The sequence below is a fragment of the Mobula hypostoma genome, chromosome 24 (assembly GCF_963921235.1).
Source record: "Mobula hypostoma chromosome 24, sMobHyp1.1, whole genome shotgun sequence".
NCBI lineage: Eukaryota > Metazoa > Chordata > Chondrichthyes > Myliobatiformes > Myliobatidae > Mobula > Mobula hypostoma.
In genome coordinates this window covers 27,223,666-27,250,036 of record NC_086120.1, presented here as the reverse complement: position 1 = coordinate 27,250,036, position 26,371 = coordinate 27,223,666, and the positions used below count along the sequence as shown (strand labels likewise).

Below are 26,371 nucleotides of genomic sequence, written 5' to 3'. Positions count from 1 at the left end.
AAACTCGCAGAGTTGTGATTTATTCAATGGTTGAATGGTTCCATGTATTATTAGAGAATGTACACAGTATACAACCTGAAATTCTTACTCTCTGCAGACATCCTCGAAACAGAAGAAAACCCTAAAGAATGAATGACAGAAAAAAACATAAAAACCTCAAAGCCCCCCCCCCCATTACACAAGCAGCAGCAAAAACGTTAACCCTCCTCCCTCTTATTCCAGCAAAAAGCATTGCACTCGCACCACCCTCCATGGAAGCAACAGCAAAGCCCCCAAAGAGAGAGACCATGATCTGCAATCCATCAAAAACCATTGTTCACCCAACAGTTTGACATGCCACAGGCTCTCTTTCTCAAGGGAGAGACAGGAGTCATTCCTGCCACAGTGAGATGGGAAACAACAGCTTGCTGTTACAATATTACGGCCTGCAGTGTCGCTTTTCATTTCGAGTTCTCCAACTTGAGAATCAGCAGCAAACTCCCTCACCATGAGAGAGAGGGAGAGAGGTTAAGGATCACATACAGCATGCAAAGTCATTGTTTAAGGGCCACCCTCTATTTACAGAGCCTGTTTATCAATAGTTGGGTCACCTATTGTTTACTTATACAGAACCATGATCCACTCAGTGTTACTGCACAGAATTACTTTTTATTTAGAGCTGGGTAACTGTAGAGTTACCATTTATTTAGCAAAGGACTAGCCCAAGTTGATATTAATTGAGGGTGTTGGAGGAATAAGTGGAGAGCTGCCCACCAACTTCAGGAGAAAAAAGGATGTTGTGACATTAGTTGCATTTTAAGTTTCTGAGAGTAAACCTCATTGTCATTTTGAATCAGTCTGAATTCCTGCCACAATTCTCAGTTTGTGTTTTAACTATTTTTGCTCAGGCCAATATAGAGATAGTTCTGTGAAATAAATTCAGAAACATTAGCAAAAAATTGCTAGAGAACAAGATACAAACTGGAATCTGCATCTAATTATCTAATATATTGCAGGATCACAAAGAGAGACATATTTCCTAGACGGCTCACCCAGTCCTCATCCTCCGTCCTAGCTCTGTGTGGAAATCTCTACAGAACACAGCCTGAAGCTTATCGGGCTAGCTATCCTTTTAATCTCGTGTTTTAATTTTCCATCTGCTTTCCTCTGTGTTCAGCAGGCTCCCTCTCCTGGGCTCAAGTGATGAAGGCTCTCAAATGGCCAGAAAATGAACTGTGTTTTCAGTGATAAGGGGCCATCAATTATAATTCTGACAGATTTCAGGGAATGCCTTCTCAGAGCAGATGTTTAAGTGTGAAACATTTCACCATAAGGAGTAACGTAGGGAAATCGTGACATATTTAGAATAAACTGGATCACTATTTAAACTTCAGGGTCATGGTGATGGAGTGGATTTGTGGGGAACAGAAGTGGGAAAACGGATCATGTTAGCAAGGATGTGAAAGGAGGGAAATAAGGATTAATCTGCGGAAATAAGGATTAATATGTGGTCACAAAATTGAAAGGCACTCAAAGTAAGGAGAGTAGAGGGTAGGAAAAAGGTAGAGAGAACAGCTGAAAGGAATATAATGGTGGCAGTCACGAGGAAATCTGCAGATGCTGGGATTTCAAGCAACACACATAAAAGTTGCTGGTGAATGCAGCAGGCCAGGCAGCATCTCTAGGAAGAGGTACAGTCGACGTTTTGGGCCGAGACCCTTTGTCAGGACTAACTGAAAGAAGAGCTAGTAAGAGATTTGAAAGTGGGAGGGGGAGGGGGAGATCCGAAATGATAGGAGAAGACAGGAGGGGGAGGGATGGAGCCAAGAGCTGGACAGGTGATTGGCAAAAGGGATATGAGAGGATCATGGGACAGGAGGCCCAGGGAGAAGTAAAAGGTGGAGGGGGGGAAAACCCAGAGGATGGGCAAGGGAGAAGGACAGAGAAGGAAAAAGGAGAGGGAGAAAAAGAATGTGTGTATATAAATAAATAACAGATGGGGTACGAGGGGGAGGTGGGGCATTAGTGGAAGTTTGAGAAGTCAATGTTCATGCTATCAGGTTGGAGGCTACCCAGACGGAATATAAGGTGTTGTTCCTCCAACCTGAGGTGGCCGTGGTTTATTTGGTGTTAAAGTGAAAGATGACGGCAAAACTTACTGAGTTGTTTGAAGGAGGAAATAGAGACAGAGTTGGTGACTTATCTATAGAAGAGTTTAAATAGGAAGAGAGAAGGGCATTGGGATTAGCTTGATAGTGAAACAGTATTATGGGAAGAATGAGCAGGGCCACAGGATGCTCAAAATGGAGCTGGCAAAGACATAATAGACCAAATGTTCTTGTTCTTTGCTGCAAATGTTTAGTTTTACAGATGTAGGGTTCATTTGTACAGATTTAGGGGCTGGAGAACCTCTTCTAGATCTCCCATGAACCAAATGCAAATATTTTGATGACATTCCACCTGACTCTCACTAGGAAGATGATATGGTGAGTAAGAAATCGCACCATGTGCAGTTTTCAGCTGTAGTTAACACTGAACTGATTTCACAACCTATGGACTCACTTTCAAGGACTCTCCAACTCACATTCTCAACATCATTTATTTATTTAGCATTTGCACAGTTTGTCTTTTGCATTTTGGTTGCTTGTCCATCTTTTTATGTAGATTTTCATTGAATTCAATTGTGTTTTTTTCCATATCTAATGTGAATGCCCACAAGAAAAAGAACCTCTGGGTAGTATATGGTGACATATAAGTACTTTGATAGTAAATTTACATTGAACTTTGTTGCTGTCTGGTGGAGTGACAATTTGGTTTTGTAGGAACTCCTGACTTACAGGAAACAGCACCAGACTTGACACTAGAGTGCAACACTACACACAATCTCTAGGATTTTACAAAGGTTCTTAATGATAGTCCCTTTTAAAATCATCTCCAGAGTCTTTTCTGTTGCTGAGTTACTTGGAACTAAATGAACAGCCTTAGGTTCTGCTATCTTACTGTATCAGTTGTTAACTTTACACACCCTTCAGATGTCCATCATCTGTGCAGAATGAAGTGTCTTCTTCTCTCAATGTGCCCCACAACCTAAAGAAAAGCATCAACTGCTCATTATAATGGATCACTACAGGCATGGGGCTTAGGAGGCAAAGGGAAGAAGAGGTCGGAAATATAGGAACAGCTACAGTCAATCGAACATCAAATCTGTTTTGCTATTCATTGAGTTGTGAACAATGTGTGACCTAGTACCATACAACTGACTTTACTACTATAATCCCGACTACCAGAGTCATAGAACATAGTACAGCACAGGAGGAGGCCCCTCGCCCTCACAATGTTGTGCCAAATCAATTAAATTTGTAATCAAATGGTCAACTAACCCCATCTGCCCATGAAAGGTCCATAACCTTATATTTCCCTTACGTTCATGTGCCAATCTAAACATATCTTAGAAGTCCCTAATGTAGTTGCCTCTACCACAACCCCAGGTAGAGCATTCCAGACACCCACTACTCTCAGTGTAAAAAAAATTGCCCGTCTCACCCCAAATCCTTGCCCTTAGGTATTAGACGTTTCAACCCTAGGAGAAAGATACTGTATGCCTACTCTATCTATGCCTCTCTTAGTCTTATAAACCTCTATCAGATCTCTCAGGCTCCGCTGCTCCAGAGAAAACAACCCAAGTTAGTCCAACCTCTCATTACAGCACTTGCCCTTTAATCCAGGCAGCATCCCAGTAAATTACAAACATGAGAAAATATGCAGATGCTGGAAATCTAAAGCAACACATACAAAATGCTGGAGGAACTCAATGGGTCAGGAAAACAGTAAACAATCGACAGTTTGGGCAGAGACCCTTCTTCAGGACTGAGAGGGAAAGGGGGAGTTGTCTGGATTAAATGGTGTGGGGAGTGGGAGAAGAGGCTGGCTGGAAGGTGATAGGTGAAGCCAGGTGGGTGGGAAAGGTCAAGGGCTGGAGAAGAAAGAACCTGATAGGAGAGGAGAGTGGACCATAGGAGAAAGGGAAGGAGGAACGGACCAGCAGAAAGTAATACGCAGGTGAGAAGAAGTAAAAAGTTAGAGTGGGGAATAGAGGAAGGTGGGAGGGGGGAATTTTGTTCACTGGAAGGAGAAATCGATATTCATACCATCAAGTTGGAGGCTAGCCAGACGGAATATAAGGAGTTGCTCCTCCATCCTGAGGGTGGCCTCATCATGGCATAAGAGGAGGCTGTGGATCGACACATTTGTAATGGGAAAACCTCTTCTGCACCCTCTACAAAGCCTCAGCTCTATATCTCTTAGTATGTTGAAAATTTCAGTCACTACACCTTAATCTCCCAAAGTCTATTGAATATGTTGCTACTTAGTGAAAATGAGCCTACTGCTCTCTGTGGTTAAAATCAGGGACAATTTTAGTGATACAATGATAGATTCCCTTCAACATATCTTTCCCAGTTTTGGTGCACAGACTGTTCCCTCACTCTGCTCTAGGTTTGGTCTAGCCAAGTTAGAACAACTTTTATCCTTGTACTCTAGACCTCCAGATGGAATTCTTTTTGATTACATCCTGTATCGTCTATGACATTTAATCAACACCTCTTCCCACCTCACACAGCCTCTTTGGACTTCTATTCCTTCAAGTTTTCCACTATTTAGAAAGTAAGTGGAGGTAAGCTTCATATTACACAATCTTGTATTTCCTGACACAAAAATCTGTTTCCGCTTTTACCCATTTGCATTACTTACATATCCTGTAATCTATATTGATTGCCTGGTTGCCTGTGTCTTTGGCAAAGCTGTATATGAAGCCTTCAAACCCATCGTCAAATGCAAAGGAGGAGGTGTGAAAATATAGGCAAGTACACCAAAGTAGAAGTGAGAGTGATGTTTTTTGAAGCAGTGTTCATTCTGGTTCTGCACCAACACAGCTGTGCGAAACTAAAATCAATTTGACTCAGAAGGAAACTTTGCATTCACTAGGAGTCGTATCTAAATGAAAATGTCTTTTGTAGGCCAAACATCTCACTACCCCGTCTCCCTGTGGCAGCTTCTTCAACCTAAAAGCATTTTCAGCTGCCGCATATAAGGGGATTTGGACAGGGGGACGTGTGAATTGCCTCAGAGTAGCTATTGGGTAGAAGTGGTGCTGCTATTAATATTTTCTGCAGCAACAACAGTGCAGAAAGTCTGGTGAAGGAAAGAGAGATGTGGATGCTAACCACATCTGCACAGATTTGGCATGTCATCTAAAACTTTGACAAACTTTTATAGACGCGTGGGGGAGAGTACTGACTGGTTGCACCACAGCCTGGTATGGCAACACCAAAGCTCTTGAATGGAAAATCCTGCAAAAAGCAGTGGATGCTGCCCTGTCCATCACAGTAACATCCTCTTCACCACAACAAGCACTGTCGCAGGAAAGCAGCATCCATCATCAAAGACCCAAACCATCCCGGCCATGCTCTCTTCTCGCTGCTGCCATCAGGAAGGAGGTACAGCAGCCTCAGGTCCACACCACCACGTTCAGAAACAGTTAGTACCCATCAACCATAAGGCTCTTGAATCAGAGAGGATAACCTCAATCATCCCAACAAAATGATTCCACAATCTATGGCCTAAATCTTAAGGAGTCCAAAAGTCAAGTACTTGATATTTACTGCTTTTGCACATTGGTTGTTTTTCCGTCCTTGTCGTGTGTGGTTCTTCACTGATTCTACCGTGTTTCTTTGTAACTACAGAGAATGCACGCAAGAAAATAAATCTCAGGGTAGCATATGGTGACATATATGCACTTCAATAATAAATTTACTTTAAACTTTGAACTTGACCTACTACCTGCAGGTTACCATCCAAGTCATACACCGTTCATGCTTGTAAATCTATTATACCACCGTATTTTATTGTCATTGGGTTGGAATCTTGGAATTGCCAAATTTGACAGCACAGTGGAAGTGGGGCACCAGAACAACTGCAGTAGTTCAAGAGGTTGGGCCACCATCACCTTCTCAAGCAATAAATATTAACCTTGTTGTTGATGTCCTGATCATAAATTTAAGTAAATATAATAATCTAGGACTTACTTATTTTTCATTCCATAGTTGATATTCAACTACTTCTGCACCTCAGTTTCCCCAAGACTGGGTGAAGAGAAGGTTGTGAATCCATTATCATCCTAACCATTAAAATCCCAATAGACATTGAAGGAAGGTGCCATGGCCCCAATTAGATAAGGGCAGAGGCCATAACTTTTATTCAGTCTGAAATCTTATTAACCCTGTACAGGTGAAGATTCATGTCACTTAACACAAACCACCTCCTCCTTTTTCTATATTCTTATCTCCTTTTAGTTATAAAGTGGGATAACTTGAGGGTTTCGCAAACACGAGAAAATCTGCAGATGGTGGAAATCCAAGCGACACCCACAAAATGGTGGTGGAACTCAGCAGGCCAGGCAGCATCTATGGAAACGAGTAACCAATCGACGTTTCAGGCCGAGACCCTTCATCAGGTCCTGATTCCACCGTGCTCTCCACGCCTCTGTTTCTCTCCCACACCGCCTCCCTGAGGTGCCTGGTCCGCACAACAAACAAGGCCACATTGTTCCCCTGCCATCGGTCTTTCCAATAAACTAATGAACCGGAGTAGTACTTTGTATTACGAATGTCCAACAGGGTCTTGCAATTGTTGAAGACAATCATTTGCACCTATTTTTTTGGACCTGGAGCGCACTGCCATCTTAGCTGTATGTAACCTTGGAAGAGGGGCAGGCATGCCAGAGGACAGAATACATGACAGCCCACTGCTTGGTAATGTAAATGCCATCATGATGAGGAGATCCCTCAATCAACCCACTGAAATAAATATCAGAAGCATAGGACTGAAGTGCGGCCCCCTTAGATATTTGAACAGGAACTACAAGGTCTCACGCTTGGACCCATCAGAGCACAGATGTCAAGAATCTGAGTCTGCGAATGAGGTTAAAATCCTTTGCATAGGACTGCTCTGTAAATCTCTCCACCCTCGGCCCCAAATATAAAGCAGAATCCTGCAGTGAGGTTTCCATTGACCACTAGATGGCAGAACTGACTGCCACAGCATGGCTGAGCATACACACAAGCATAATGATTATGAGTCGACCACTCATACCTTCAAGGTATGAAGGTATGCCTGCCATTTAATAAGATCAGTTGATGTGATAACAACCTCAACTCCATGTTAACCTTTCAGCCCCTTGTATATCAAGACTCTGTATAATTCTGCTTCAAAAATATTGGAAAAACTCCGCTTCCACCTCCCTTTGACGAGAAATCCAAAGATTTTGATCCTCTTGAAGTTGTTAATGCATCTTTTATGTGTCAACCAAGTCACCTTTCAGTCGTACACTCCAGCAAATACAAGTTTAACCTAAGCTTTCCACATAAGGCAATCAGCCCATTCTAGTTGAGTAAATCTTTACTTTAATGCTTATAACCTTCCTTAAATTTGGAGGTTGATATACCAGATGTGGCTTCACCAATGTCCTCTGTAAGTCAAATTTAAACCCCCTAAATTATAAAGTTGATTCTTGTAGCCTTGAATGACAATTCTACCAACTCGCTTCCCTGCATGCTAGCCTTTTGAAAATCATGCATTAGGATGCTCCGCTCCTTCTGGATCTCCAAGAAAATGAAGAGTACGTAACTACATCCCTTAAAGGAAAGTCCTTTGTACAGTGTGAAATACAAAGCTAGTTCCCAGAGCTGAAGGGTTTCAGGGCCCGAGTTTGAGGCACAGACCAAGTATGACAACTTGGTCAATATTGTTCCACATTCTTGAAACCTTTCAACATCCTCAGCTTGAACTTTGTGTCATGTGGCAGGCTGCTCCAACACCCGGTTTCATGCCATATTCATTCATCCCAATGGCAAAAGTTCACTCCTTCAATAATGGGGGTGCTGGGTACACCATTGGTCATGTCCTAGAGTGAAAATATCCCATTTAAAAACAAGGGTATGCACCACTTCTTGGTGAAATTGACGGGAAAATATACAATAAGCTTTACTATTTAATGAAACACAAAGGGAGCATCATGCCAACAGTAGGGTGGTATTGAGAGGGTAATATAGAACATAGAGTAGTACAGCACAGTACAGGCTCTTTGGCCCACAATGTTGTGCCGACCCTCAAACCCTGCCTCCCATATAAGCCCCCACCTTAAGTTCCTCCATATACCTGTCTAGTAGTCTCTTAAACTTAACTGGTGTATCTGCCTCCACCACTGACTCAGGCAGTGCATTCCATGCACCAACCACTCTCTGAATAAAAAACCTTCCTCTAATATCCCCCTTGAACTTCCCACCCCTGACCTTAAAACCATCTCCTCTTGTACTGAGCAGTGGTGCCCTGGGGAAGAGGCGCTGGCTATCCACTCTTATCTATTCCTCTTATTATCTTGTACACCTCTATCATGTCTCTTCTCATCCTCCTTCTCTCCAAAGAGTAAAGCCCTAGCTCCCTTAATCTCTGATCATAATGCATACTCTCTAAACCAGGCAGCATCCTGGTAAATCTCCTCTGTACCTTTTCCAATGCTTCCACATCCTTCCTATAGTGAGGCGACCAGAAATGGACACAGCACTCCAAGTGTGGCCTAACCAGAGTTTTACAGAGCTGCATCATTACATCGCAACTCTTAAACTCTATCCCTCAACTTATGAAAGCTAACACCCATAAGCTTTCTTAACTACCCTATCCACCTGTGAGGCAACATTCAGGGATCTGTGGACATGTACCCCCAGATCCCTCTGCTCCTCCACACTACCAAGTATCCTGCCATTTACTTTCTACTCTGCCTTGGAATTTGTCCTTCCAAAGTGTACCACCTCACACTTCTCAGGGTTGAACTCCATCTGCCACTTCTCAGCCCACTTCTGCCTCCTATCAATGTCTCTCTGCAATCTTTGACAATCCTCTACACTATCTACAACAGCACCAACCTTTGTGTCATCTACAAACTTGCCAACCCACCCTTCTACCCCCACATCCAGGTTGTTAATAAAAATCACGAAAAGTAGAGGTCCCAGAACAGATCCTTGTGGGACACCAATAGTCACAATCCTCCAGTCTGAATGTACTCCCTCCACCATGACCCTCTGCCTTCTGCAGGCAAGCCAATTCTGAATCCACCTGGCCAAACTTCCCTGGATCCCATGTCTTCTGACTTCTGAATAAGCCTTGTCAAATGCCTTACTAAAATCCATAGAGATTACATCCACTGCACTACCCTCACCTATATGCCTGGTCACCTCCTCAAAGAACTCTATCAGGCTTGTTAGACATGATCTGCCCTTCACAAAGTCATACTGACTGTCCCTGATCAGACCATGATTCTCTAAATGCCCAGAGATCCTATCTCTAAGCATCTTTTCCAACAGCTTTCCCACCACAGACGTAAGGCTCACTGGTCTATAATTACCCAGACTATCCCTACTACCTTTTTTGAACAAGGGGACAACATTCGCCTACCTCCAATCCTCCGGTACCATTCCCGTGGGCAACGAGGACATAAAGATCCTAGCCAGAGGCTCAGCATTCTCTTCCCTCGCCTCGTGGAGCAGCCTGGGTAATATGCCGTCAGGCCCCGGGGACTTAGCCGTCCTAATGTATTTTAACAACTCCAACACCTCCTCTCCCTGAATATCAACATGCTCCAGAACATCAACCTCACTCATATTGTCCTCACCATCATCAAGTTCCCTCTCATTGGTGAATACCGAAGAGAAGTATTCATTGAGGACCTCACTCACTTCCACAGCCGCCAGGCACATCTTCCCACCTTTATCTCTAATCGGTCCTACCTTCACTCCTGTCATCCCTTTTTTCTTCACATAATTGAAGAATGCCTTGGGGTTTTCCTTTACCCTACTTGCCAAGGCCTTCTCATGCCCCCTTCTTGCTCTTCTCAGCCCCTTCTTAAGCTCCTTTCTTGCTTCCCTATATTCCTCAATAGACCCATCTGATCCCTGCTTCCTAAACCTCATGTATGCTGCCTTCTTCCACCTGACTAGATTTTCCACCTCACTTGTCACCCATGGTTCCTTCACCCTACCATTCTTTCTCTTCCTCACCGGGACAAATTTATCTCTAACATCCTGCAAGAGATCTCTAAACATCGACCACATGTCCATTGTACATTTCCCTACAAAAACATCATCCCAATTCACAACCGCAAGTTCTAGCTTTATAGCCTCAGAATTTGCCCTTCCCCAATTAAAAATTTTCCTGTCCTCGCTGAATAACGGACAACATGCTGGAGGACCTCAGCAGGTCAGGCATTATCAGTGGAGGAAAATAGTTGATGTTTCTACTGTCTAAATGAAGAGTCCCAACCTGAAATCTCAATTGCCCGTTTCCCTCCACAGATGCTGTCTGACCTGTTGAATTCGGCCAGCATCTGCCATCTGCAGTATCAGAGAATGCCTTGCTTTTAGAGGGGCCCTGCTAAGAAAGTCCTTCATTGTTGGAGGGATAGCATTGACAGAATATTTCACAGTACAGGGACTAGGGGCGTTTCTGTGCTGGAGAGTGCACAAACGGGGAGTATTAATGACAGAGTTCTACTCTGTTGTAAGTGTCTTACTGTTGGGCAGTACTGAAAAGTGTCATCATGCCGGAAGGCAGTGCCGAAGGAACAGTCCTTGGTGTTTTATGAGATTATTTATCCCTCAGTCCATATCCTCAAAAGGCACCATTCGACCAGTCACCGGACAATTCATGGGATCCTGCCGTGCATTAACTTCCCCTCAGAAGCGCAACGTTGGCTGAAGCCCTGCTACCCGGCCGGGAAACCCCGCGGATCCGCGCTTTAGCGCCTGGGAGACCCCGTGTCAAGGGCGGGAACCAGTGGATGGTGCGCATGCGTGCTTTGGTTTCCACGGTGACGCTGTGGAGGGGCTGGGGGGGGGAAGTGGATCTGGTAGGCCCGACCCGGCTTAGCCGGGAAGCGGGAACCGTGGAGCGTTGGAGCCGCAGGCCCGACCGGTGAGTAACAGCAGTTACTGAGGCAGTGTTGGTAGAGGCTCAGCTCCCGGCATAACACAGGAACTAACGGGAGCTTGCAGACATCTAACTCTGTGCAGTGTATTGGCGAGTGTAAAGCTGTCTAAAGAACACAGTGCTGATGAGTACCGGTCTCCTGATTATAAACTCGGGGTCAATACGATGGGAGACGGCTTTATCACTGTATAATAATGATGGAGTTAGCTTATCTGAGGTATAACACCGAAGTACTGGTGGGACAAGTCAGTCCCATCAGTATTGGGGTGCAGAACCGGTGGATTAGGTACGTGTGACACTGGAGAGCAGCAAGTGCCAGTGGGGCAGGGGCGTGTGACACTGGAGTGCAGGAAGTGCCAGTGGGGCAGGGGCGTGTGACACTGGAGTGCAGGCAGTGCCAGTGGGGCAGGGGCGTGTGACACTGGAGTGCAGGAAGTGCCAGTGGGGCAGGGGTGTGTGACGTGAGTGCAGGCAGTGCCAGTGGGGCAGGTGTGTGTGACACTGGAGTGCGGGCTGTGCCAGTGAGGCAGGGGTGTGTCACTGGAGTGCAGGAAGTGCCAGTGGGGCAGGGGCATGTGACATTGGAGTGCAGGAAGTGCCAGTGGGGCAGGGGCGTGTGTCACGAGTGCAGGAAGTGCCAGTGGGGCAGGGGCGTGTGACATTGGAGTGCAGGAAGTGCCAGTGGGGCAGGGGTGTGTGACGTGAGTGCAGGCAGTGCCAGTGGGGCAGGTGTGTGTGACACTGGAGTGCGGGCTGTGCTAGTGGGGCAGGGGAGTGTGTCACTGGAGTGCAGGCTGTGCCAATGGGGCAGGGGTGTGTGGCGTGAGTGCAGACAGTGCCAGTGGGGCAGGGGTGTGTGACACTGGAGTGCAGGAAGTGCCAGTGGGGCAGGGGCGTGTGACATTGGAGTGCAGGAAGTGCCAGTGGGGCAGGGGTGTGTGACGTGAGTGCAGGCAGTGCCAGTGGGGCAGGTGTGTGTGACACTGGAGTGTGGGCTCTGCCAGTGGGGCAGGGGAGTGTGTCACTGGAGTGCAGGCTGTGCCAGTGGGGCAGGGGTGTGTGGCGTGAGTGCAGACAGTGCCAGTGGGGCAGGGGTGTGTGACACTGGAGTGCAGGCATGCCTGTGGGGCAGGTGTATTACTGTGCAAAAGTCTTAGGCACACCAGATTTTTTAATGTAAGTATTGTTTTAGATGTTTTTTTATTGTCTTCTGCATTAATGTGTCAGAAAAGAGCAAATTTTAGATTTCCAAACATTCACTGTTAGACAGAAATGTTTGTATTTTGTTAAAGAAATTAACCTGTTAAGTAATGGACTACTTATGAAATGCAAACTTGATTATTCTGTAGGTATATAGCCTGGTGCATGATTAAACAAAGGTAAACAGCTGGTAATGATCAATGGCATATTGAGTAAAATGAACTAAACTGATTAACTGAAACAGAAATGGGCGTAGAAAGAATTAAATTTAGTGGAGGACAACCAAACTGGAAGGTGAGAGTGTGGTAGGTGTGATAGATTAGCATTCAAATCATCAATTCTTACACGACAAGAGTAAGCATAGCAACAAGACGTAGGTGGCTGTCCTGCATCAGCAAGGTCTTTACCAAGCACAAATTTTGTGGCAGACGGGAGTTTCAACAAGCTCTTCTGAAGAAGCACAAAGAAACTGGCAAGGTTGAGGACTAGAAGCACAGTGGTCGGCCACAGAAGCTGAATGCAGCAGGCGAGATAAATCAAACTGAGTTCCCTTCTAAATTGGAAGAAGTGTACCACCGCTATCTGCTCTGAACACACAGAAACCTTTGAGATCCAAATATTCTGGAGAAGTCTTGTCAGAAATGATCTTCATGGACGAGTTGCTGCCAAAAAGCCATTCCTTTGAAATGGAAACAAAGCCAAGAGACTCACCTATGCACAAAAACACAAGGATTGGGGTGCTGAACAATGGCAGCAAGTGTTCTGGACTGACAAATCAAAATTTGAAATTTTTGGTTCCAACAGGAGGCAGTTTGTCCATGGAAGAGCTAGAGAATGCTACGTGGTTGAGTGCCTGCAGCGAACAGGCACGGTAGAGGTTCCCCGAAGATCTGGGGCTGCATTTCTGTAAATGGAGTTGGTTGTTAGATCAGGGATGTGTCTGATTGGTCCCAACATGACAATAATCCCAAACACGTGGCCAATGTCATAAGGAGCTATCTTCAGCAAAAAGATGAATGGGTTCTGCAAGAGCCTCCACAGAGACCCTATTTCAGCATCCTCGAGGCTGTCTGCAACTACCTAGAGACAGAAGCAACCAAGACAGCCAAAGTCTGCAGAAGAACTGTGGATAATTCTCTAAGATGCTTGGAGCCAATTTTTTTTTATAAAACAGCATGATAGTATACTTAAGACAAGGGATGCATTTTTAAAGTTGCAGGCAGTGCCAGTGGGGCAGATATGTGTATCACTGTGAGTGCAGGCAGTGCCAGTGGGACAGGTATGTGTAACACTGAGTGCAGGCAGTGCCAGCAGGACAGGTATGTGTAACACTGGGCATGGGCAGTGCCAGTAGGACTGATATGTGTAACACTGGGCACAGGCAGTGCCAGTGGGACAGGTATGCATAACACTGGGCACAGGCAGTGCCAGTGGGACAGGTATGATAATGTGGGACACAATGCTGGTGCAGCATTTAGATCCTTTGCCTCACTGTTAAAAGGATGTGGAATTGTTCATGATCTCAGGTGCTGCCTGTGCACATTCTCCCTGTGAGTCTATGGTTTACACCAGATGATTCTGTTCTTTTCCACGTCCCAAAGTTAGCTTACAAGTTTCTTTAAAATTCCAAAACTTAAGTGGCAAAAGAATCAAGGGACAATTGGTGGGTGTAGTGGATGTAGTGAGAGCTTGAATAAGCTGCAGGGCCATGGGGGACATAATCAGAGGGGGAATGGCACTGGCGGGATGGCTTGGCTAGAAGCTGGCAGGGGGCCAGCTGGCCAAATGGCAGCCTTCAGTGTCATAATAGATAGCTTTGTGAATCTGAGCTGCTTTGAGAGTTAGAACTGTGACTAGGTGGGATAACTAGTGGAATAGGTCAGTCATTGTATAATATTTTGGGATAGTAGTGGTGGGCATAGAGCTGTAGCTGAATAACATTAGGTTACAGTACCAGTAGGGGCAGAGCTTTTCCTTCGTAACCCTGGAATACTATTCCCATGTTTAGAGGTCTGTATGACATTGGGTAAAGTACTTCTAGGGCCAGGTCAGTCACTGGGGCACTGACCTGGTATGTTAGTGGTATGAATGGATCTATCGCTGAGGAACAATTATGATGGGTACATGTTTGTTGCTGTGTAACATCTGAGTGCTGTATTGATGTGGATAGGCTCGACACTAAAGCAGTGTCAAGCCTGTTCATTTCTGGTAGGTGCAAATGTGAGCCTGCAGTAGATTGATGTAGACCTATCTTTGTATATGCTGTGGAATGCCATGTAGCAATAGGAGCCTGTAGAGAACTGTGGTTCAGTATTAGTGGGTATTAATCTGTCTTTGAATGATACAGGGTTATAGTACTGATGGAGACAGGTTGGTTATCAAAGAATGCTAGAGTTGTGGGGGGGGGGGGAATTATTATTGCTTTCACCTGCTGTGATATCACAACGCAGTATTGGAGACAGCTCTATCATTAGCTGCTAGGTGCAGGTGTGATTGTTTCTTACTCTAGTGCTGTCTGTCCCAAGTCACTTTATAACACTGCAGGTCATTGCAGAAGGGATTGGGTCTGTTGCTGAATGTGGATATAATGCTGTTGGTTGTAAATCTGTTGCCATATTACACTAGAGTACAGAATTGTATGTTGTCTATTGCAATACAAGTGTAATAGATTTGAGCCTGAATACATTTCTGGTGGATGTAGTTGTGTCACTGTGTAAAATGGGTGTAGTATCACTGGGAATGGGCCAGTCATTATAGAGTATTATGGATGGAGGTCTGTCATTGTAGTGGAATACAGTAAGTCCCCAGGTTAAGAACATCCAACTTACAGACAACTCGTACTTATGAACGGACTGCCATAAAGCCTATTATATTAAAAATTTGAGTTAAATACAATGGTTCGTATTAACGAACGCACGCACTACTTTGTGATGTTCATGAAAACATTGCGCGGCTTCAACGGTTCGTCGGCTTGAGGAAGGAGAACGCCGTCCGCCATTTTAAGTCGGATCACGTTGCCATTAACACTGTGTTGGGTGTGTAACTTTGTATTTGGCTTAAATTTTTCTCTTATTTACCCTTGTAACCATGCCTCCAAAGCGTAAATCTGATGCAAGTGCTGGTGATGCATCAAAGAAAAGGAAAACGATCACGACTGAGAATAAAGTGGAAGTAATAAAACGATCGGGAAAAGGTGAAACACCATCAGTCATTGGAATGGAAAGGCTATTGATAATTTGGTTAGATGATCAAAATCAGTGTAATAAGCCTATTAGCCTTACTTTAGTGCAAGAAAAGGCTCGAAGCCTTTTCAATGATTTAAAAGTTGCACGTACAGCATGTGGAGGTGATTGTGACTATTATTATTATGTACTGTACTATTACGTTTAAGATGTTTTAGCGTACTTGGAAGTGTTTCTTAAGTGTTTTATATGCATAGAAAGGTAAAATATACTAGGACAAACATTTGACTAACTGATGCTAAATAAGAACCGTATGTACCTGTTCCAACTTGCCTACAAATTCGACTTAAAGACAGACTTAGGAACAGATCTCGTTCGTAACTTGGAGACTGCCTGTATACAGTGTTGGGGATAGGTGTGTCATGGTGTAACATGTGTACACTACCCAAATGTTGACTATTCAGTTCCCTCCATGGGTACTGCTTGGCCTGCTGAGTTTCTCCAGCATTTTGTATGGGTTCCTCAAGATTTCCAGAATTTGTAGAATCTCTGGTGTTACTGTACATTACTTGTCTCTGTAAGCTTGGGCTATAATACTGTGGTGAGTATGGATTTGTTGCTCAACCCTGAGATGTAATGATGGGTACAGATCTTTCACTCTACAAACCTGAGTACAGTACAGGTCTGTCAGTGTATGAGACAGCATTGAAATTGTGGCTGCAGGTTTGACATGTTATAATGTGGGAGAGTATTATGGGTTATTATACTCCAGATAATTATTATTACGTCCATGCCAGGCTGCCACAGGGATGGAGTCCTCAGCTGCCGGGGTGTTCTGCAGCAGAATGTTAAGCATGGTGAATCGTGAGGATGTTAATGCCATTGTCCAGGCACAGAGACACATGTGAGTACCTTGTTCTGCAGACATTGACTAGCCTCTGCTGTTCAGGTGTCACAGTCCTTGGAATACTGTTTTCATTATAATCTGAGTTTATCATGAAACTAACATCTGTTTATTCCAGTTGTTTAAAGTGAAACATTCAGAGCAAATTAACATTGTCTTTCACATCTACACAAGCTGAATATTGCTATCATAGTTGTTAAATGTTTTGTTTTGCCATCTTAAAGTCAGTTGCTTCCGTTTTATTGAGCTACTGTAATTTTTTATTGCTGCAAATAAAAATAAAAAATTCATCTTGAACTCGCCAACCATTGTTCACTAGCTAATTATCAGACTTGGAGAAGTAATGTATAATTATGCAAAGACAGGTGGCAGATTAGGAAATTGAACAAAATATAGAGTATGAATAGCCAGAAATAGGAAAGAAAAATCAAGAGCTTCTGAAGATATTTATAAAAGGTTAAGAAAGCAAGTGTTGGTTCCGTGGAAAATGAGTTAGTTCCTTGGACTTGCTGATATTGAGTAAAAGGTTGTTGTTGCGACACAGCTCAACCAGCTGACTTATTTCACTGCTGTACACCGCCTCGTCACTATCTATGATCCAGCCAACAATGGTGGTGTCATTGGCAAATTTGTAGATTGTATTGGAGCTCTACTTAGCCACAGAATCATAGGTATAGAGAGAGTAGAGCAGGTGGCCAAACATGCATCTCTGAGGGCTGCCTTTGGTCAGTGGAGAGGAGATGATGTTTTTGATCTGCACTGAGTGTGGTCTCCCAGCGAATGAGGAAGTTGTGAATCCGGTTGCAGATATAGAGTCTCATGTCTTTAGAGCTTGACAGTAAGTTCTGAGGGTATCATGGTTTGAATGCTAAGTTGCAGACAGTGAACAACTGTCTGACATATATTCTGATCAGGTGGTCCTGTGCAGAGCCAGCAAGATGGTGTCTGCCCTAGACATGTTGTGGTGATGGGTGAACTGAAGAGTTCCCTGTCCATGTATTGAGGCAGGAGTTGATTCAAGCCAGAACCAACCTCTCGAAGCAATTCATTACTGTCAACGCTGACTCTAGGACGCAGATCTCATATACGTTGTCTCTCACTGGGATAAGTGTCCTAGGGACACTGACTCTCATTGACCTTGGTAGTGTATTTTGATTTGACAGAATTAACGAACCTTGGGATTCATTGCCCTGTTGGTAAATTGACCATAGCAATAGTCTTGTAACTCAAAATCCCTCTTGTGAAAATCAAAAAATTGCAAATGCTGGAAATCTGAAATTATAAACAATAAAAATTGGAAGCACTCAACAAGTTAGATGGTATCTGTAGAAATAGAAACAGAATTAACATTTCATCCAAACCTGTACCTTCATTTCATGGTTTCTCCCAGGCTGGACCGTTTTGAAAAAACAAATGAGATGTTGCTGAACTTCAACAACCTGTCGAGTGTGAGACTGAACCAGATGACTGATCGATACCTGCACCACACCCGGGCTCTTGTGGAGATGAAAAAAGATCTTGACAGTATCTTCCGCCGGATCAGGTACAGTGTTAGGAATTGGTACAGTGAATGCAAGAGCAAAATATACTATTTGTCTTGCAGGGCATCTTGTTCTGCTATGGACTATAATCGGCACCCAGTCACATTCCTGTGCTGCCCTGTTCTCTGGTTCCTGATACACTCCCTCTTGAATTCTCACGGACTCCCTCACCTGATATTCAGTGCTGTTCCATTCTCTTGTAGACCTTGGAATATCCTCTGATTCTTGCCCATTCCTTCATCCTCACCTTTGTGGCTCCAGCTCTGCCTTTATGACTAAGGAGCTTCCCCAGTCTCTGCTGTTCCCCTTCTCCTTCTCTCAAGAGCGTTTACAGCCGCTTTCCTTCACTCCTTAGTCACTCTTCCTCTCCCCAACAGGGTGTGTATTGATTTACACCCTTTCATCTTTATCTATAGCGTCCTTGGCTTCCTGTTGCAGCTTGGATCTATGCTTTCTCTAGCTTTGTCCCAATCTTAGTAGCAAAGTGCCCTATGGAGTTCTATGCCTGGTTCCCTTCTCTAGCTCTTATTAAGTCCCACCTCCACGTAAGCCCCTTGAGAAAATGAGCCAGGGACCCAGCTGCTGGGTCTCTTGTCACCATCAAATGAGGACAGAATCAGAATAAATCACTGACTTATTCTGTTTTGCGGCAACAGTAAGGTGCAAAGACATAAAGTTACTGTAAATTACTGCACGATGGTGCCGGTGAGCCATGGCGACGTTCTGCAGGCTATGTACAATACTTCTAAATATACCCCTTTTGAATTACTCTCAATGCAATCTGTATCTGTAATTTTCCCTTAGGCAGTGTACTTTTAAATCGACTTAATGATCTACAGATTACATGATCTTCTAAAAGACTCGGCGGATTTAACTCTTAAGTAAGCAGCTGCGGCACTTTTAAGCAGACAAAGGTTTATCATAATGGCCAGAAGCGAGGCAGGAGTTGGAGAAGTCCAAGCCAGGCTGAAACACAGAGGAATGAGACCTCCTCTACCCTGCATCTTGTTAGCTAATGTGCAGTCATTGGAGAACAAAACTGAGGACCTGAGGGCAAGATTGCTGTATCTGAGGGAAATGAGAGATTGTTGTGTTCTATGTGTAATTGAGACATGGCTTACTCCCAGTATGCCAGATACGGTAACCCGAGAGCTTCTCAGTTCACAGGATGGACTGAACTGCTCTGTTCAGAAAAGGCAAAAGGTGGAGGTGTGTATTCAATGATGAATTCTGGGTGGTGCTCCAAAGATTAGGAGGTGGTCGCAGGAGGCAGACGAGTGGTTACGGGATTGCTTCAAGTCGGTGAACTGGGCCGTGTTCAAGGACTCATTAGTAGATCTGAATGAACGCACCATGGTTGTCTTTATTAGAACAGTTGTAGATGAGAGTGTCCCTACAAAATCACTCAGTGTCTTTCCCCAACCAGAAGCCCTGGATGAACCATGAGATCTGCAATCTGCTGAGGGCCAGCTCAGAGGCACTCAAATCTGGTGACCAAAAAAGGTCCAGGTATGATCTCCGAAAAGCCATCTCATGGGCAAAGTGGCAATTCTGGATTAAACTGGAATTAATGAAGGATGCTCGATATTTGTGGCAGGGCTTGAATGCTGACATTTATCAAGTTAGATCGAGTGACATATACAACAGCAGGGCTTCATTTCCAGATGAGCTCAATGCCTTCTGTGCTCACTTTGACCATCAAAACATAGAGGACCCGCAGCCCCCAAAGATCATGTGATTTCAGTCACTGAGGTTGATGTGCAATCATCCTTCAGGAGGATGAACACAACTTAAGCATCCAGCCCAGATGGGGTACCTGGCCAAGTACTAAAGACCTGAGCTGACCAACTGGCTGGAGAACTTTAACCTCTCACTTCGGCAGTTTGAGGAACCCACCTTCTTCAAGTAAATTTCACTTACACCACTGCCTAAGAAAAATGTCCTACACTAGCATTTAAATCCACAGTGATGAAGTGTTTTGAGAGGTTGGTGGTAAAACATATCACCTCCTGCTTGAGAAGCAACTAGGATCTGCTGTTTTGCCAACTGGAGTAACAGGTCCACAGCAGATGCTATCTCTTTGGCTCTTCACTATACACTGGAACATCTGGACAGCAAAGATGCATTCATCAGGATGCTCTTTATTGACTACAGTTCAGCATTCAATATTACCATCCCCTCAAAGTGAGTCAATAAGCTCCAAGACCTTGACCTCAATACCTACTTATGTAACTTGATCCTAGATTTCCTCACTTGCAGGCCCCGGTGATTTTGAATTGGCAACTACATCTCCACAATCTCCCTCAGCGCAAATGCATGGCAAGGCTGTGTGCTTAGCCATCTGCACTACTTGCTTTACATTTCTGATTATGTGGCTGAGCACAGCAACATTCAAGTTTGCTGGCGCCACCACTGTCATAGGCCGAATCAAAGGTGGTGATGAATCAGCATATAGGAGGGAGATTGAAAATCTAGCTGAGTGGTGCCACAGCAGCATCCTCTTACTCACTGTCAGCAAGACCAAGAAGCTGATTATTGTTTTCAGGAGGTCCACGAGCCAGTTCTGATCACGGGATCAGAGGTGGAGAGGATCAGTAACTTTAAAATTTTCAGCATTATTATTTCAGAGGACTTGTCCTGGGTCCAGATGTAAGTGTAATTACAAAGAAAGGACGCCAGTGCCTCTACTTCCTTAGGAGTGTACGAAGATTTGGCATTACATCTGAAACTTTGCCAATCTTACAGATGTGTAGTGGAGAGTATATTGACTAGTTGCATCACAGCTTGGTATGGAAGCAACAATGCCCTGAACGGAAAATCATACAAAAACCCTCCATCACAGGTAAAGCCCTCCCCATCATTGAGCACATTGACATGAAGTGTCGTTGCATCTATATCCAGGGGCTAGCACCACCCAAGTCATGCTCTCTTCTTGCTGCTGCCATCAGGAAGTTAGTACAGGAGTGTCAGGACTCACACTACCAGTTTCAGGAACAATTATTACCCCTCAACCATCAGGCTTTTGAACCAGAAGGGACAACTTTACTCAACTTCACTTTCTCCATCAGTGAAATGTTCTCTCAACTTCTGTACTCATTTTCAAGGACTCTTCATCTCATGTTCTCAGTATTTATTGTTGATTTATTTATTATTATTTCTTTTTTTATTTGCACAGATTATTTTCTTTTGCACACTGGTTAAACATCTAAGTTGATGCGGTCTTTCATTGATTCTGTTATGGATTTATTGAATATGCTTGCAAGAAAATGAATCTGTTATGTATGGTAACATGCATGTACTTTGATAATAAATTTACTTTTGGATATTGAACTTTGAAATTTAAGTAGTACACAAATAAAAGGAATAACTAGAGATTCAGAAATCTGATGGCAGAGGGGCAGAAGCTGTTTCTGCTTCAAAGAGAAGCTACATCAAGATGGTATTATCCAGTCCAACTCTGCCTTACCCCATTCTGAGGGGGATGTGTTTTTGAGGAAGGGCACGGAAAAGAAATCTCCACCTTTGCCAAGTGCACTGATTCTCACTGTTCTGGTTTCAACCAGTAGAGGGAGCAGATACAACAATATATGCTAGCGGCTGGTTACGAAACAGTCAACTTTTTTACACGTGGCTCATTTGCCCTGTGTGCAGCTGTGTATGTGTGCTGATGCATCATCTTTCTGCATAAAGATACAGTCACTACTGCTGTGAATAGAGCTGGAACATTCGGATTCTGCAGTAAAAAGTCTTAGCAAGTGGTCTGGATGAATGGCTGAAATTAGTTGAAAGGTTTGCAGTAAAGTGCTTTCTACGGTCTGATTAGTCACTTGATTATTTTTTCTCACCTGCAGGACACTTAAGGACAAACTCTCAAAGCAGCATCCGGAGGCATTCAGCAGTGAGTATGTACAGGGGGACTGTACACTTACTAATATCCTTTGTATTCATCTTTGGGGTTCCCAAGTAAGAGTGGTCTAGGAATGAAAATGAACTTTCACATTTGACAGCATGATCTATGGAGTAAGTTCCCTGTCTGCTCTTAATGTAATGAGGGGAGGGGTAGTTGGTAGATGTGGCACGTATTCTCAGCATTGGCTTCATTCAGAGTTCGTGGATTCTCCAGTAATGTTTGTATTGAGAGATTAAATCTTTAATCAGTAAAGAGTTCAATGAATAAGTAAAGCAACTGCTTGTTGGCTGAAGACAGTGAAGAAACAGAATAGGTTTGGTTAGATTGAAAGAGTAGCTAGAACTCAGTGCAGAATCTCAAGACAGGTTGAGCACTGGGAGAGATGACAGGGTTGGCTGTGACACAACAATTAATTATAAGAAATAAAGTGGATGTTGAATGCTGTGACAGCTCCAAATAGATCAGTGGGAAGGAACATATATGATTGGGTTTTGGTAGCAGGATTCAGAGACAGATGGGGAAAATTTGGATTCCCAGAATCTGAGTTGATCTATAGTTTATTTGGGTTAAACTGGTTTTGATTTTGATCTTAAAGAATAATTATTTGGTTTGGAATCTACAATTCACCGATTTCTGTACGTAAAGCTATGTACAACTCAGTGCATTTCACACCAGCCAATGCTGCGGAATTGCCCAAGGCATTTTTCACTGATTGAGAGAAAGTCAGCATTTCTGTCCGTCGTTGGCGTATGTACTTGTTGAAGCACATATTAGGCCACAAGACATGGAAGCAGAATTGGGCCATTTGGCCCTTTAAGTCTGCTCAGCCATTTCATCATGTTGACTTATTATCCCTCTCAACCCATTCTCCTGCCTTCTCCCCAAAACCATTGACACCCTGACTAATTAAAAACCTATTAATCTCCGCTTTCAATAAACCCAGTGACAGCCTCCACAGCTGTCTATGGCAATGTATTCCACAGATTCACCACCCTCTGACTAAAGAAATGTTGACTGTATAATTCAATGTACTCGATGTGAGTGGGTGTAGAAATTACATTTCCTTTTGCAAAGAAGTTTAGAACTAGACACTGTTTATATAGTAACTCATAAGTAAGTCTTAAAGAAATTTTAACAGGCTTCCTGTTTTATTCAAGGGATCATAGGCTGGGCCAGTAGTTTACTGATCATCACCAGATGAGCTGAGTAGCTTACTGGTACCTTTGAATCAGAATCAGCCATAATGCTCTTCTGGAACCACACACGGACTAGATTTGTTAAGGCTGGTAGATATCCTCCCTGGAATTTCTTTAATAAAACACAGGAGCTTTTGAAAGATATTCAAGTAATTTCATGGTCTTCATTACTGGTAAGAACTTCACTCCAGGTATATTTAATTGAATTTATATCACCAGCTGCCGTAGAGAAACTCAAGTTTGTGTCCAAGCTTCCCGACAATAGTCCATTCTGCCGTGGTATCGTTCTACCCCCAGAGGTTGGTGGGGAACCTGTCCTCATAGGGAGTGGCAGAAGTGAGTGTCAGAGTCTGCTGTAAAAGTTAGATGAAACACATTGTGGAGGGAGGAAAAGCAGGAGTGTGCTGTTTGCGGTGGGGGGGAGAGACACTAGCATGCATCTATTGTGCAAAAAGCCTTTTTTTTCGTTGTGGACTCAGGCAAGATGCCAGAGCACACCTGATAATGTGAACAAGTAGGTTGTGGCTGGGGACCGGGACAAGTTAACACATCACCAAGAGGAAAGGAAGTCGGATAATTAAATATTCAGATTAGTAGATAGAGTCAGGACATCAAACAGAATGGGTTTCCATATCCACTCCACTGATGAGTGGAGCAGCAGTGTGTATGATAGTGTGCCCTGGAATGGTTGAATATTTATTAGTGCCCATCCGTTAACCAGGTACTGTCTCCTTGTCTCAGACGTGCTGAGCTCACTTTATGTATTTACCCAACCAGGGCATACTGCCATAGGTTTTTCATCCGGGTTGTGTGTGCTGGTTGCTGATCTTTGTTTGTATTTTGAGGATAGGTATCCAGGAGTCCCTTGATGTGGAAGATGAAGACCTTGATCCTAATCCAAAGAGCTTGTTACCTCTCTCCGACACTTTAGAACTGAGCTCCGATTCCAGTAACACCAGCCCGACTTTACTGACGCCCGGAGCAAGCGGGGACTCGGAAGATGCACAGGCGATCAAGGAACAGGATGGACACGTGCATCTCATGACTGATGGTGGAGGAGAGTAAACTCCAAACATGTACCTGCAGAGTGTTCCTCCATTGGGAGGGGGAAAGGCAGTACAAAAGCCAGGCCCAGGGACCTACTGTGCTCACAAAGAAGCTTCTGGTGTGTTACTGTTGAGGCCAAGACACTGGGTTAATGCCTGTGGAGGAGAAATGAATTCTCCCCAACCATTCACTGTCTCTCTTGTTCAATTTAATTGCAGTGGATTACTCCATGAATCTGATCACTGTGAGTCTAGAGGTTTACAGTGAAGCTCCTGCATGGTTGTAAGGATTTTACGGTGAGATACAGTTGCTATTCTGCACTCGCTGTGTGATTGTAGGATTTCTGCGGTGTGGATTTATGATACAAGTGTAAAGTGCAACAATAAAATGTAGCTGGCAAAGTGGAATTCTTTTCTTGTTGGGTGTGAGAGGTTAATGTCTGGAAGCTAATCAGAAACATGGGAAATGCAGATGCTGGAAGTAGCTGTTGTGGTTGGAATGCAAGAATGGGCAGAGGGAGTGTGATTTTTTGTTCATTCGTTGTGTTTATCTTGTGCAGTGATGCAACTAATATTAGGGAGATGTATGTCTTGGCAGATTGGATGCCACCAGTTTGACCAACTCCCCCCCCCCCACCATGTTTTATGGAAATTGCTACTGGTTATGTTACAAAGGAGCCAAGTGCTTCAGCAAAAAAAAGCTTCATGGAAACAACAAGTTTAAAGCAGGATTCCTGTGTAGGGCTGCTAGTGTTTTGTGCTCAAGCTCAGCTCTTTCAAAGTAATGAAACACTTTAAAAAAAATTCTGCTCTACTGGTAAGCTCACCATTTCAATAACACACTGAGTTTCAGGAAAGCAATTATTAAAGGTAACCTGCTGACAAGGCTTGCATCAAAGAATTCACTGCTGTTTCTTCCACTGATTTACTGTGCTTAGTTCTTCCACTTCACAGGACTTCAGAGGAAACTAAAATATTCAGGGTGGCACCAGAACTGGCCGAGCAACATCCATTTTTCAGCTGCCTGATTATCTCATCAATCTGTATTTGTATGGTATTTTTAATCACAGTCTTCGTATAAGCAGAAGTATCAAACAAGTGACAGTGGCCAGATGAGATAATTGATTCAGAGCTTGGTCAAAGGCAAATTTCATGAGCAGTTGAAGGAGAATTATTTAGGCAGGGAATTCCTACCTTGGGACCCAGATAGCTAAAGGCAAAGTTGCCAATGGTGGGATGTTAAAATTCAGGGTTGAGTGGGAATTGCATATATCCTGGAGAAGGTACAGTAAGCTGTGAGCATGCTATGTTGATACTGCAAAGATTGTGGCACTTGTGAGCTGCCCCAAGCACATCCTCTGACTGTGTTGGTTGTTGACACAAAAGGATACATTTTACTGTAAGCTACCAAATACATATGACAAATAAAGCTAATGCTTTTTTAAAAGCTACAATAAGAGGAGGGGAAATTAGAAAATAGAGAATTCTAATAGGTTACTGGGAGAGGAATAGGTTTGAGCACAGGAGTGACAGGGAGAGGGTGCAGTGATTGTTGAGAGCTTAATTTTGGTTCAGCTCTGGTTTATGAAAGGTGAGAAGTTTTTTCCTGTCAGGTTTTTGAATAGGAAGTATGGATGAGAGTTAAATATTGCAGGTATAGGCTCTGATGGGTGGCTAATGGGGAGAGGAAGCACTGTTCAGCGTGATAAGGTTGAATATCCTGCTTCAGCCCAAGACATATATGGAGCTTGTAGGAGTGGGTTCAGCTTATAACTTGCTCAACTGCACCAGAACCCCCAGCTCTCCTTTTAACTTTGTCATCCTCCGGGGCTCCCAGGCAGCTTTCTAACAAAGCTTACAAAATTATACAATTCTGGTTGGTATTTAAAACTTCATTGCCCAATTACTGTAGGTACCACTTATGTGCAGTCTGTCTTACATTCATCTCTTCCTGATCAGTAATCTAGATGTTCTTCCTCCCTGGACAGAATTGTAGAGATATGTTTAACATTGGGAGTAACTCCAGAAGACACCCAATTTTCCACAGTGACAGGTTTTAACTGAATGAAGGAATGCATAATTTAGATAACAAAATATGGCTCATGGCTGCTCTGAAAATATCTTCAACAATAGCAGTGCTTGTGACTTGGTTACCTGCCTTTATGGTCCTGTTACCATCACTCAGATTTAAGTCTTACATTAGGTTCCTCAAATCAAATTTTTAGTACAGAATGAAGTCAATTTATCAATCAGATCTGTTGGTGAGAAGTAGTATCAGCTTAAACCCGACTCTTCATCTGCAGCCTTCTAAAAACTCATTCAGGAACCATGGAAAAGCAGGCACCGTTTTCACCAAGCTCCATATCAGAGCCCATT

At 43.8% G+C, this 26,371-nt stretch overlaps 1 protein-coding gene across 1 annotated transcript; it reads left to right on the top strand.

Annotated features, from left to right (window-relative positions):
- The first annotated feature begins 10,861 nt into the window (after positions 1 to 10,861).
- kxd1 (KxDL motif containing 1) lies at positions 10,862 to 24,422 on the top strand. Its single transcript, XM_063032586.1, is given in 6 exon segments — positions 10,862 to 10,955; positions 10,958 to 11,001; positions 16,196 to 16,302; positions 17,693 to 17,845; positions 21,695 to 21,741; positions 23,800 to 24,422. Coding segments are annotated over 6 exon segments (654 nt in total). The 5' UTR covers positions 10,862 to 10,867; the 3' UTR covers positions 24,015 to 24,422.
- Positions 24,423 to 26,371: the final 1,949 nt, after the last annotated feature.